Source organism: Rhineura floridana, chromosome 8 (genome assembly GCF_030035675.1).
Source record: "Rhineura floridana isolate rRhiFlo1 chromosome 8, rRhiFlo1.hap2, whole genome shotgun sequence".
NCBI lineage: Eukaryota > Metazoa > Chordata > Lepidosauria > Squamata > Rhineuridae > Rhineura > Rhineura floridana.
This window is the reverse complement of record NC_084487.1, coordinates 112,392,894-112,406,274: the sequence shown is the minus strand read 5'-3', so window position 1 is coordinate 112,406,274 and position 13,381 is coordinate 112,392,894. Positions and strand designations below refer to the sequence as shown.

The following is a 13,381-nucleotide window of genomic DNA, read 5'->3' as shown; positions in this document are numbered from 1 at the left end:
GTCAGGGGTGGGTGGGGGGAATAGAATGGAGAATTCTGAAAGAAGTAGCTGGAATGCTAAACAGGAGAATTCCACATTTTGTTGCAGGTCCCACTTGTTGGTAGCACCTGTATATAAAAAATGTCTTTATGTAGGGTTCCATGTACAGTAGTTAATTTCTTTATATTAGTTGAGTTGAAGGAACACTCAGCAGAAGGTGATTCCGCACAGTCTGAGTAATTGGTTTGCTTTTATTGCAGTCAATTATGGGAGTCCTAATTTGCATAATATATGATATTGCAAGCAGGATTTAAAATTTCACAACTCTACTTACAGTTTTGGACGCCTCTCAGCTGCCCAAAACCTATGCACAAGGCCCTATACCTTCTTACCAGTCTGTAAGTCCTATTAACTCAATGGGACTTATTTCTGAGTAGATAAACTATATATGGGATTGTACTGTAGTAGACTAAGATACCAAACCAGCAACAATAACCCATTACACATTTTCCTCACCTATTTCTTTTTTTATCCTATCAAAAAATATTTTTAGCCCCACTAGGACTCAAGAGGAAGGCTTGTGTTGTAGCTGCCACTCAAAATGAACCATTGCCTCATTGCTCTCAAAGCTGACAGCTCCCCTTTTTCTGGAAAATCAGAAAGTTCTGAGAGCAGGGGTTTTGCCCAGCTGCTGGTCAGAAATTCTTAGCCTATGCCCAGTTAAGTTGGGGGATCAGCCATAACTATTTCTTTGTCCCAGCTGGTATTGGTACAACCTGAAGTCAAGTCTGTACAGCTCCTCTCCTGCATGCTATCTTAAGACTTCTACGTTGCTTTTGTGGTGTGTAACTTTTAAGCTATGTTGTAAGCTTCTTCTGTTGGATTGTTATGTAAAATAAAAATTAATGATAAAGTAAAATAAAAAAGATTTCTACATACTGCAGACTTTGAGGTTTTAACGCTGTGCCCTTGATTTTTCCCCTCCCCCATTTTGGTTTAACATCCAATCTGAAAAAGAATTCTAAGGAACTCAATAACTTGCTCATGACTTTCTGACATTTTTGTTTGGTTCCAATATATGCACTGTGGCTTGGCTTTTAGACTCAGCAGGAAGGATGCTTTTCAGTATGAACTTTTGTGAGAAGTCTAGTTTACTTCTCAGGAAAAATAAATGTCCTGGCACACGCACACATTTTTTCCTTGTGATTCCCATCCTTCCCCACCCCTAAAATATATATATCTTCCATGAGACTCTCTTGGAAGGTCACTCAAAACGGATTGGTTGAGAATCGCTATTTTTATGTACGGGGGGAACCCGTGGCTCTTCAAATGTGGTTGGACTCTAAGCTTTCATCAGCCCCAGCCTGCCTGGCCAATTGTTCGGATTTATTTATTTTTTTATTAAATTGATACCCAGCCCTTTCTTCCCAAGGGGGAGCCCAGGGCAGCAAACAACGAGTAATGAAACATCTTTTAAAACATCTTACAAACATTATGAGAGTCCAGCAACATCTGGAGCACCACAAGTCTCTTCTATAGGCAGAAACCTTACATAGAACACCCTTGCCTGATGTTACTTCCCTGATCTGCAAATCCTCTCCGAGTACAGTATTTTGCACTGGAAATACTTCTTAGTCCTGCACATATCTATTTCTAGAACATTAGACCTGTGTAGAAAGTAAAGAGCTGTCATTAGGGCCACCTTCACACCATACAGTTAATTCTACTGCAGTTCTCAGAGTTCTCTGGGAAGAGACTGTTAAAACCACTGGGGGAATTGCAGCTCTGAGGGTGGTATAGAGATCCCCTAACAATTCTCAGCACCCTTCACAAACTACACTTCCCAGGATTTTGGGGGGGAAGCCATGACTCTTTAAAGTGGAATAATAGTGGTATATATGTATGGTATGAATGTAGCCTAGGTATTAACTAACGTTCCCCTTGAAATGTTTTTGCATGTAATCAGTGACAGTTCTGAAGCCCCAGTCCGTTCTGTCACTTAGGCGGAACACGGTAAACTACAACTAGAGCACTACCTTGCCTTCACATAACAGCTGATTGCTTTTTGGGAAATATAAAACTGCGCTTCTCTGCATTCAGAGTGGTTAGAAGAGGGAAATTGTGCAGAACTTTACTTGGAAGCTCAATTGAGTTCAATGGGGTATACTCCAGTCCAGAATAAGCATGCACAGGATCACAGAGACACACCAAAATTCATATGTAAAGAGAAGGATTACCAGCTACAGGGTTAGAACTGAAATACACTGAACACTGCTTAGTAGAGCACTAAGCAAACGCCCACCAAGATACTCAGGGAAACACTTTCAATGTATTTAAATGCTAATGGGGCACCCATGCACCACAATCACTGCATGAAGGAGTACAGTACATGGAAAATTTGATTTTACATCGCTACACCAACCTTGAACAGCAACCTTCATGTTGCGGGTCAAGCTACAGAGGGCAAGGAAGTGGAAACAGACTGTCATTGCTACCCCACATTCTGACCAGATGCATAAAAGCAGTCCCTGGGGTGGATCCGATCCATTTACTTTCAATTTAGCCTTTTATAATGACAATTTAAGATCTTCTGGCCCATCATCAGAACTCTGCCTTTTGTATAACCCTGTACCAATCCATGTGACCGTTCTTGCCTGAATCCGAACAAAGCCAACATCATTTTCCCACTGTGCAAGGGTGTTTGAAAACACGGAGTTATGTGACGACGCTGAAGTTGGTTCTTAGTTCCCAGTTCCTTATTTGCTTGAAAGTTCAAAACACTAAAAAAGAATAAAAGTCGACAGCTACAGCAACTTTCAGGCGGGACACAGTGGCATCTCATAGAGGACGCCCTCCCCTTTCCTGGGGTATATGATTTGTCCTGGCCCAGAGCAGAGTTTGAGGTGGGCACCCCCAGTTACTTATTTTTTCCTGTATGTTTTTGTCTGCTTTGGTTTTGCATAGATGCCCTCCTCCATGCCCTGCGCCCAACAGAAGCTCTGGGCCAGGCGGGACACAGTGGCATCTCATAGAGGACACCCTCCCCTTTCATGGGGTATATGATTTGTCCTGGCCCAGAGCAGATTTTGGGGTGGGCACCCCCAGTTACTTATTTTTTTTCTGCACGTTTTTGTCTGCTTTGATTTTGCATAGATGCTTTCCTCCATGCCCTGCGCCCAGCAGAAGCTCTGGGCCAGGCAGGATGCAGTGGCATCTCATAGAGGACACCCTCCCCTTTCGTGGGGTATATGATTTGTCTTGGCCCAGAGCAGAGTTTGAGGTGGGCACCCCCAGTTACTTATTTTTTCCTGTATGTTTTTGTCTGCTTTGGGTTTGCATAGATGCCCTCCTCCATGCCCTGCGCCCAACAGAAGCTCTGGGCCAGGTGGGACGCAGTGGCATATCATAGAGGACACCCTCCCCTTTCCTGGGGTATATGATTTGTCTTGGCCCAGAGCAGAGTTTGAGGTGGGCACCCCCAGTTACTTATTTTTTCCTGTATGTTTTTGTCTGCTTTGGTTTTACATAGATGCCCTCCTCCATGCCCTGCGCCCAACAGAAGCTCTGGGCCAGGTGGGACACAGTGGCATCTCATAGAGGACACCCTCCCTTTTCATGGGGTGTATGATTTGTCCTGGCCCAGAGCAGAGTTTGGGGTGGGCACCTCCAGTTACTTATTTTTTATGATTGTATGACATCATTATGTGTTTATGAAAATATCAGAAGCCTGATGATTTTGATTGCATAAATGTGTTGTTATTCTTGACGGGGAGAGTCCCCCAATCACAGTGATATATCATACAGGGTACCCCAACATATATTTTGGGGTTCAGAGACATGTTAAGTTTGGCTTGAAGTTCCTGTAGCTGTCAACTTTTCTTCTTTTTTAGTGTTTTGAACTTTCAAGCAAATAAGGAACTGGGAACTGGGAACCAGGAACCAACTTCAGCGTCGTGAGTATTTGAGCCTCGGGTGTGTACGCTGGTTGTGCAACGTGAGGCTTTCCCAAGTTCATACATATACACAGACTTTGCGTAAAACGCAAGCCCCCTCCAAAGTTTGTCTGGCAGGGTACCTGGCCACTCCATGTGGCGCAAACATGAGTGACACTCAGCGCGTCCAATAGGCAACAGTTTCTCCGCCTACTTTGGGTGATTCCAATCATAATAGACGAGCCTGGCTCAAAAGTGAAAGCGGCTTTTGGGGCGTGTACTACCTGTGGGGCCCCAGTCCCTATAAGGCAGACGAGTGCCTTAGTCAGCGTTGCACGGGCGTGGAATTGCTTCGAGGAGGCTTCCTCAACGGTCTGCAGGGCTTCTGTTTCCTAGCTCCTTCTCGGCAGACGGCGGGGGCTGGTGGCAGACCAAAAGCAGAAGGGGAGATGCTGCTCCAGCTGAATGCCCAATTTGATCTTCAGAGAGATGTGGTGCCCTGGCTTTCGAAGCAAAGTGTGAGAGCTCCGCTGGAAGACTCCAGTGCTGGTGAGCATTGTTGTTATTATTTGGTAGAGTTGCGTATGGCTAAAAAAACCCAACTCTGGTCACCTGCCAAAGTGCTCTTGCCCCAGAGACAAAAAGGTAAAGGCAAATAGTTACTCAGACAGGTGAGTGAGTTCAGTACCTGTGAGCGAGAAAGGCCCACCTAATTAGGGATGGAAAGATCTAATTTCAGTTCTCTCTGTTTCTCAGTTTTTCAATCTTAAATTCAGCTCTCTGTATTTTTGCAGCAATTTGTGATTTGTTAAAAAAAATCCTCATGAAGATTCTCCAGCATTTTAGTGCAAATTTCTCCTAATAAGCACATTTTTGTAGACAGTTTTGACTAACGTACACATTTTTGCAACCAATTTCTTGTCATATAATGTAGTTTTGTGTGCTATTTTCACTCATATATTCATTTTTATGTACACTTTCCCCTAACATATGCATTTTTTTTTGTTTGGTTGGCAATTGGAAAATTCCAGTAAGTGTGAATTTCGAAGGATGGCTGCGTTTTGATTCTCATATTGTTTTGGAAAGTGCAAATTTGATAGATTCAGCCTGAAATGCCAACTGAATCTAATTTATCACCCATCCTTACACCTATTCGAATTGGCTGCAGCAGAAGATGGGGGAAGTAGGTAGCGGTATAAAAATAAAGGCAGTATTACGAGGCAGCCCACAAGGGGAGCCTCCACTGGCAAAGCTCCAGAGAGAGAAAATGTAGGGGGCTCCTAGCGGGGCAAGGGATTTGATGATTGGAAACACAGAGAGACTGTGACAAGTATGTAGATTGATGACTTGCCTGCCTGGCAGGAAAGTACCAGGGTGTCATGCTGGTGCACCTAATGGCCATGGTGCATGGCAACACCAGAAATGTTGGAAATGTAGCTGTGCAGTCTTGGAAGCAAAATTTCAGAAGCCCAGCATCCACAAAAGGGGCAGGCTCCCCTTGCACCGAAACGGAACCAGATTGCTGCCACTTAACAGCACAAAGGCTGAAGAGTATCTTTTAAGCTGAGGCATGGGGGGAAGTTTATAGGAGCTGGGGAGCATCCAGTTCAGAATGAATCATCCCTAGGAGATGATGGTGAAAATGTTTCTGATACCCAAATGTGGATGGGTTAGAAAAAGGCAACTATGTGCACAACAGGGCATGATATCCAGTCACAGAGGCCAAAGGGCATTATTATTACTATTATTGTTATTAAATTTATATCCTGCACTTCCTCCCAAAACAAGCCCAGGGTGGCAAACAAGAAGTCATAAAAGCATCTGAAAAATAAAACATACTGAAGACAGATTCAATACAGATCAGATGCAGACTGGGATAAAAGGCTTGTTGGAAGAGGAAGGTCTTCAGTAGGCACCAAAAGACAATAGAGGGCAGGGAATTTCAAAAGGTTGGTGCCACAACACTAAAGGCTTGATTTTTATATTGTGTTGAACAGACCTCCTGATAAGATGGTAGCTGCAGGTGGCCCTCACCTGCAGAGAGCAGTGATCAACTGGGTATGCAAGGAGTGAGACAATCTTTCAGGTATCCTAGACCCAAGCTACATAGGGCTTTATATACCAAAATCAGTACCTTGAAATTAGCCTGGTAGTTTTTTATTCAGTGCCACCTTGTTGGGGGAAGGGGGATTGTTTGGAGTGTGGACGGCTACTTTAAAATTGATAATTAAATAATGAATGACTTACCTGTGATTCAGAAATTTGAGATATATGTATAAATCAGAAAGATTGATACTTTTGTTGTTTGATCATTGCTTTATGTATTTTTATTCAGAAAAATCAAGAAAATATATTTACAAAGAAAAGAAATTAGCTTGGTAGCTAATTTGCAGCCACTGCAATTATTTCAGCAGGGGGGTAGCATGTTGGTGATATCCTGTCCCAGTGAGCAGTCAAGCTGTAGCATTATGCACCAGCTGCAGCTTCCGGACCAATCTCAAGGGCAGCTCTGCATAGAGTGCATTGCAGTAGTCCAGCCTGGAGGTTACCAGTTCATGAACATCAGGGGTCAGGCTGTCCTGGTCTAGAAACAGCCACATCTGTCTTACCAGTCAAAGCTGGTAAAAGGCACTCCTAGCCACTGAGGTCATCTCGCAACAAAGATGGATCCAGGAGTACCCCTAGGCTACAAACCTGCTCTTTCAGAAGGAATACTACCCCATCTAAAGTAAGCAACTGACCAGTTATCTGAACTCAGGAACCACCCACCCACAGCATCTCTGGGCTCATCCAGACGACTGCAAAATGTGTGACACGCCTGCTATGTGTGTTCATTATTTTTCGGTCGTCCAAATGACGTTTTGCGCTGTTACGCATTTTTGCGGGTTAAATCCGCTCCTTGCAATAACGGCAAAAATGCGATTTGCTGTTTAAAATCGGGAATCATCCGCTGTGCCTTCAGGAGTTAGGATGCAATACTGCGGACTTTACAGCTGATGGGTGGTTCTTGGGCGTTTCCCCTTGCCCCTTCTCCTCATTCCAGCCAATCATGTATCTGCACTTTTGCGCATGTGCGAGAATAAGCCCAGGAAAATTGAACCAATCATTGCAATGGTGGGGTGTTGGGGGGGGGTCTGCAACTACTGCGCAGATGCATTTTATTTTTTGCCAGCCTGCAAACTGGGCAGCCGCTCTGGGTGAGATCTGCAATGCACAGCAAGCGAGACAGGGGCTGCTGTCTGTTTCAGCCTGCCTCAGAAAGCTTTGTCCATTTCATTGTACTTGCTGGGTTTTTTGCTTCAAATCAGAAAAGCATACATTAGTTTAAGTGTAATATCTCAAATACAAGTAGAAAAGGGCTTCTGGTTAGTTTCAAGCCTGCTCCCCAAAGCTTTGTCAATGTCATTCTCCATGGGAAGGAAAGGGAGAAGAAGGGTATGTGTGACACGGTTCTTGCTTTTTTGGAGAAATAAGCGCAATTGCCAGCATGTGTATCTCCTTAAATATCAATAAAGGCAGAAAAGCATACATTCATTTAAGCATAATATCGCAAATACAAACAAGGTAGGCGTGAAACTGACCAGCAGCCTTTCTTTCGGAGGCGAGAACTCGTTTACAACCATATTGTGCTTCGTTGCAAAGGGGGAGAGGAGCATACGTAATTTTTTTGCTGACCAATTGGTTGATAGGGGGAAGTTTTGGAGGCGGAGCTTGGAAAAAGCAAAAAGAATGTAGGGGTCTTACCGCTGCATGTGCGGGTGCAAAAAAGCATTTTTTTTTAATTGGGAAAGAGTGAACTAAAAGGCAAAATGAGGACTATCAGATGACAAACCGAATATGGAAACGGTGGATTTCCCCACTCCGTCTTGCCATGATTCAGAGTCAATTTGTTTCGCCCTCATCCAGCCTACCAGTGAGTCTAAGCACCAGTTTACAGCTTGCAAGCTGATTCAGATGTTAGAGAGAAATGGAGCAGGTATCATCAGCATACTGCTGATACCTCACCCCAAATCAACCAATTATCACTCCCAATAGCTTCATATAGTGTCCTGCCTGAACTAGAAGAACTCAGACTTGGAGATCGCTATGTTTTTTTCTTTTTTTTGTAGTAAGAGACAGCTTCAATTCAGTGTACTTCATTAACCTACCTACGGCTTACTCAGAACTCAGCATCTCTCTAGGACTAACTAGGCACAACTCCACAGTGCTAAGATGTTAACCCAGCAAGTACTTCCCCCCGCCCTCACTTGGCTTCAGTTAAGGCTGGGCAGGCACCCTGCTTGCATGTGCTAACTGTCACTGTTGGGAGTGCACGCACAGACAAAGACTCCACCTCAACTGTGTCTGTTGGATCTCCTGCCGAATTCATCTCCTGGTTTGAGGTGAAGGGGGAGTCTCCATCTTCCCCCTCCAATGGAGGGGGGCTGCCTACTGGTGATGCAGGCGCAGGGAGAGGGGAAGCGTCAGGCTGGGAAACAACTGGGTGGTCAGGCTGACTCTCTACAGGGGTATCTGGAGCTACTGGGGTTGAACTGTCCAAGTCCAAAGCTGGAGTGTCTTCTGGGTCCCACTCCCCGCTTGGCCTTTCACCGGCTCGAACATCCCACTCTAAGTCCTCTTCCTCAGCTTTGTTCTCATCTGTCCACCCCCTCCCAGGAGGACTCATGACATATAGCTGTTAAACAGCATTGGGGACAAGATGGTACCCTGCGGAACCCACAGCATGACTGCCAGGGGGCCAATGACAGTCACCCAATGCTCTTATCTCAAACCGACCCAGAAGATAGGACTGGAACTAATGTTAAAAAGTGTCTCTGATACCCATCTTGCTAAGTCAGCTCAAAAGGATACCATGGTCAGTAGTATCAAAAGCTGCTGAAAGATCAAGTAAGAACAACAAGGTAATACTCCCCCGTCCTTCTCCCAATCAATGTCATCCATCAGGGCAGCCAAGGTTGATTCAGTCCCATAACCAGGTCTGAACCAGACTGAAATGGGTCAAGATAATCTCTGTTTCACCCAAGAGTGCTTGCAATTATTCTGGCACAACCTTCTCAATCATCTTACCTAAAAAGAGGGTATCTGCAACTGAGTGGTAGTTGTCACAAACCAACGGGTCCAGAGGAGGCTTTTTCAGGAGTGGTCAGATCACCATCTCTTTCAGGGCAGCCAGGACCATCCCCTTCTACAAAGATGCATTGACTGCACCCTGGATCCACTTGGCCATACCCCCTTAACAATAATAATAATAATAATATTTAATTTGTGTGTCGCCTATCTGGCAAGTAGCCACTCTAGGCGACGTACATTACAAGCTTTACTAAGCCACAAGGGGCAAGGAGATGCATTGCTGGCCACATCATTGCAAGCACCTTTTCTACGTCATCTAGCAATATCAAATAAAATTGATCCTAGAAAACTTCAGTGGATGTTGCACTAGACATCTCACTGGAGACTGCAGTGAATGTGGATATGGCATCAAGACTGCTACAGAGGCGAACAACTTTGCTCTTGAAGTGCCATGTAAGCAATTCACAGTGGGCTTCTGAAGGATCTAAAACTCCATTTCCTGGAGTGTTAACAGACCTTGGACAATACAAAAAAGTTCCACTGGATGATGATACAATGGAGGCAAAGAAGTAGCAAGGCACACATGCCAGAGACACTTGGAGAGGGGCATTATCTTGTATAGGTGTTTTTATGCTAATTCGATAAATATCTGAGCCAAGATGTGAAAACCATAATACTTGATTTTAAAGGAGAACATAGATATTGTCAGGGTGATCAAGTGGAATGGAGAGGACCAGTTGGATATGATTGTCTCCATATGCAAACTCTTTAGGAAGGGCAGGAAAGGGCATGGGGGACATTGTATGTCAGAGGGTATAGTCAAACAAACTAAACATCTCAAATGAGGCAGAATCCTGCACAGAATTCCTTATCCTTCAGCCAAAATGTTCAGGGTGATCTTGAGATGGAGAATGAAATTGGGGAGGCATCTTAAGGAGCAAGCTGTGTCATGTTATGGTTTATATACCATGTTGTGGTATATATACCAAAGGCCTTCAAAGCAGTGAACAGCGTATTAATATAAAGAAAGATACAATAAAAGTACATAAATTCAGTAAATCAATAATTAAAACAATATAAAATAGCAAAAACAAAATACCAGATAGTGGCCTACCTACACAGTGATGAGTAAGGGCCAAAATATAATGATGATTGATGAATGTAATGACTAATGGTAATTGACTAGTGTTGTTGTAATGGATAACTTCAGTTAGCTTTACACAGACATGGTGAATGTGTCTTTGAGTCATGACGAAGAGGTAGACTGTCTAGATACCTTCAACAACTGAATACTTGGACTTTCAGTACTTAACTTTTGGCTGGATCTTCCCCAAAATTACTGTAAAGAGTTGCATAATCAGTATGAATGACAGGTTCTTTGTGTATACCTGCATATCTAATTGAAGTACAATATCAAATGCGGCCTTGAAAGCTCTGAACACAACAGTGTACATAAAGTGTAGAGTATTTTTTAATTATTATTAAACTTCCTTGAAATGTGACCTAGGTTTACCTTTAGCATAATAATGTCAGTGTTTCACTGGCTCAAGAATGGCTAGAAGTGAAACATGAGAGAGCAGGAAATCCTAGGGTAGATTCAGCTTCCTACCAACAGTCTATCATGTGTACCAGTTTTCCTTTTGTGTGTCACCATTTATCTTGCTTCCATTTTTCTCATGTCAAAAATGTGGCTAGAACATTTATAGCACACCACTTGCTTGTCTTTAAACTCTAAATGTGTTACAAAGAAATACTAATTAAACATAAAATGATTTATCGGATCACAGGTTAGGGCACTTTGCCTGGATAAGGCAAAACAATAAATAAGGGCTGTGACCCAGTTTAAGAAACTATGCAATGCTGTATACACTTATGTGGGAGTAAGTCACGTTGATCTTGGTGGGACTTACTTTTGAGTAGATGTGTATAGGATTGCACTGTGAATTGATTAATCCTCAATTAATTTTAGCAAATTAATCTAGCAACTAAATTTGCTTATGGATAAAAATAGTTCTGAAACATGCTAGCCTTGTTTGTAGCTCATTCGTACATGTCATAGTAGACATCATAGAAGAGATTCCTGGACAAGAGAGGAGGAAGGGATGCCTCCTTTAAAATAGTGGCCTCCATTAGCAAGTTTTAGAAGTATTAAGCCATTTCTTTTTCTTTTCTTTTTTAAAAAGTACTCAGTTTATGGGGGGCACCTTTTTAGCTCGCTAATGTTAACAGATTAAATGTTGCAGGCCTACAAAAAATAGTGCCATTGGGGGCTGCTTGAGATAAGTTAGTGTGATTGAGAAGTTCCTTCTTGTAGATGAAAATGAATCTCGTGTTTTGTTTTCCCAGGAGCTAACAATATCCATGTGATATTGTATCATATTATAATAGTGGAATTCAAAACAATTTCCCCATTTAGGCTGAGAGAGATGCACTCCTAATAAAGCCACAGAACAATAGTTTAAAAATACCAATGATTGTTATCACATTACTAGTTATTTCATGATGATGTATGTTTCTTTGGCAATCCTTTGAAAATATATTCTTGGGTTTAAATTGGCCTGAGGCAGTTTATGATATATTGATTTATTATTTCAGATATTTTGGGGAATAATTTGGAGACACTGCAAACAGTAAATGTTGAAAGAAATGGAAATATTATTTATACCTGGAAGGTAAGCCCAATTTTTCTTTTATTTATGTATTTGATTTATATGCTGCCCTTCCTCCCAATAGGAGCCCTAATCTCTTTTGCTTGAGATATGGTCTGCATGATGTTATGTGTGCTTTACTAGAATTAACTCCCATTGCAGTGGGTCTTACTCTCAAGTAAGATCCCATGTGTTACATAACAAACAGTAAGTATGCTCACCCCTTAACCTAAATTTGGACTAAAAACGGGAGATCTTATTTATTACAAATTTGGGGATTTATAATTTTGTACTTAAGCTTAATTTTCAAAGCTGATTTCATTTCCTCCATTCACAATCAGTGAAATACTTCTATTAACATATTTTGGACTGTAGTCCTATGTGTTTTTCCTGGGAGTAGGCCCCTTTGAACACAGTGGGATTTAATTATAATAAACGTGCAGAGGATAAACTTGCACAATGTGTATCAGATGCTTTCACAGAGATACTGGATCGTCTCTAACCCTTCCTAAAACTCAGTCCTTTGTATTTAACAATTTTTTTTGCTTTAGCATTGGAATTAGTTTCGATTTCACCATACAACAATCTAAAACTATAAAAAACCACAAAAATTAAACAAACTGCTTAAATGAAAAGAAAAAAACCAGCAGCAGCATGTAATAGAATGTCAACCTATGAAAATGCCTTTCAGAATAGTTTTTGACATGACACAAGGCTTAAAAAAAAAAAAGCCAAATGTGCTTTAGTAGTACAAAGCATCCTGGATTGTGGCCGCAGCTGGCCTTGCACCCTCACAGTCCTTGCCTAAGGAAAAGATGGGACATGATGGTGCAATGCCTCACCTCTGGATCTTGGGGAATGGGGAAGAACATATGGTTATGTAGGCCCCAGGCTGTTTAGACTGCTAATGGTCATTGCCACCACTTTGAACTGGACTTAGAAGCTAACAGGCAACCAGCATAGCTGAGCTGGAATAGTAACAATATGCTGCCTAGTGTTTATTCCTGACCCAAGGCAAACTGCAGCAGTCTGCACTAGCTGCAGCTTCAGAACAGCCCCATGTGGTGTACTATGCAATAGTCCACACAAGAGATTACCAAAATGTGGATAACTGAGGCCAAATCTCTGAGAAAAGCAGCCAGTTTGTTAACCTAAGCTGGTGAAAAGTGCCACTGCAGCCACTGGAGAATCAAGCAGCAAGGTGAGATCCAGAACTACCCATAAGATGTGAACCTTTTCCTTCAGGGGAGTGTCTCCTCATCTAGGATAAGTAACACACAATCCCTCCACTCCTGGGTGTGATCTATCATCAACTCCAGCTTGTGTTGCCAAACTTGTTATTCTTACTGGTTCTGTAACCATATTCACGAATTTGTTTTAGGAACTAAGTCACTGGTCCTGGACTAGATGGAAAGGAAAAATAGAGCTGGTTGTCACTGGGCCAAACGTGCAACACCCTTAGGCAGCTGCTGGTATTCCAGAGCTCACCTCTGACACCTAGTCTGAGCTCCGCCTTTAAAACCAGCACTCTGTTCAATGTCGGGCAGCTGCCATTTTAATTTCCCACAACTCCCTGATGTAACTGCACTCCCAAGCATTGTGGAAAATTAATAAGATAGCAGCCACCTAGAGGGCTGCCACTTCTACCCACTGTCGGGTAAGCTTGCCAGGACTCACTTGCATAGGAGTGGGTCCACCAGACAGCACTTTACTAAGGACCTCCTTCAAATCGGGGAAGGGCTGTTAAAGAAG

The 13,381-nt window shown here is 42.8% G+C and overlaps 1 protein-coding gene across 3 annotated transcripts in view; it reads left to right on the top strand.

Moving 5' to 3' along the window:
• The first annotated feature begins 4,161 nt into the window (after nt 1–4,161).
• Nucleotides 4,162–13,381, top strand: part of GSAP (gamma-secretase activating protein) — a 70,489-nt gene continuing 61,269 nt past the window's right edge. For 2 of the 3 annotated variants that reach the window (XM_061582102.1, XM_061582101.1), the window contains exons 1-2: nt 4,163–4,460; nt 11,577–11,653. In XM_061582102.1, the coding sequence (XP_061438086.1) occupies nt 4,361–4,460; nt 11,577–11,653 (177 nt within the window). In that variant the 5' untranslated portion in view covers nt 4,163–4,360. Of the gene's footprint in view, nt 4,461–11,576; nt 11,654–13,381 lie in introns of all 3 variants that reach the window. The other variant, XM_061582103.1, reaches the window with a different exon arrangement.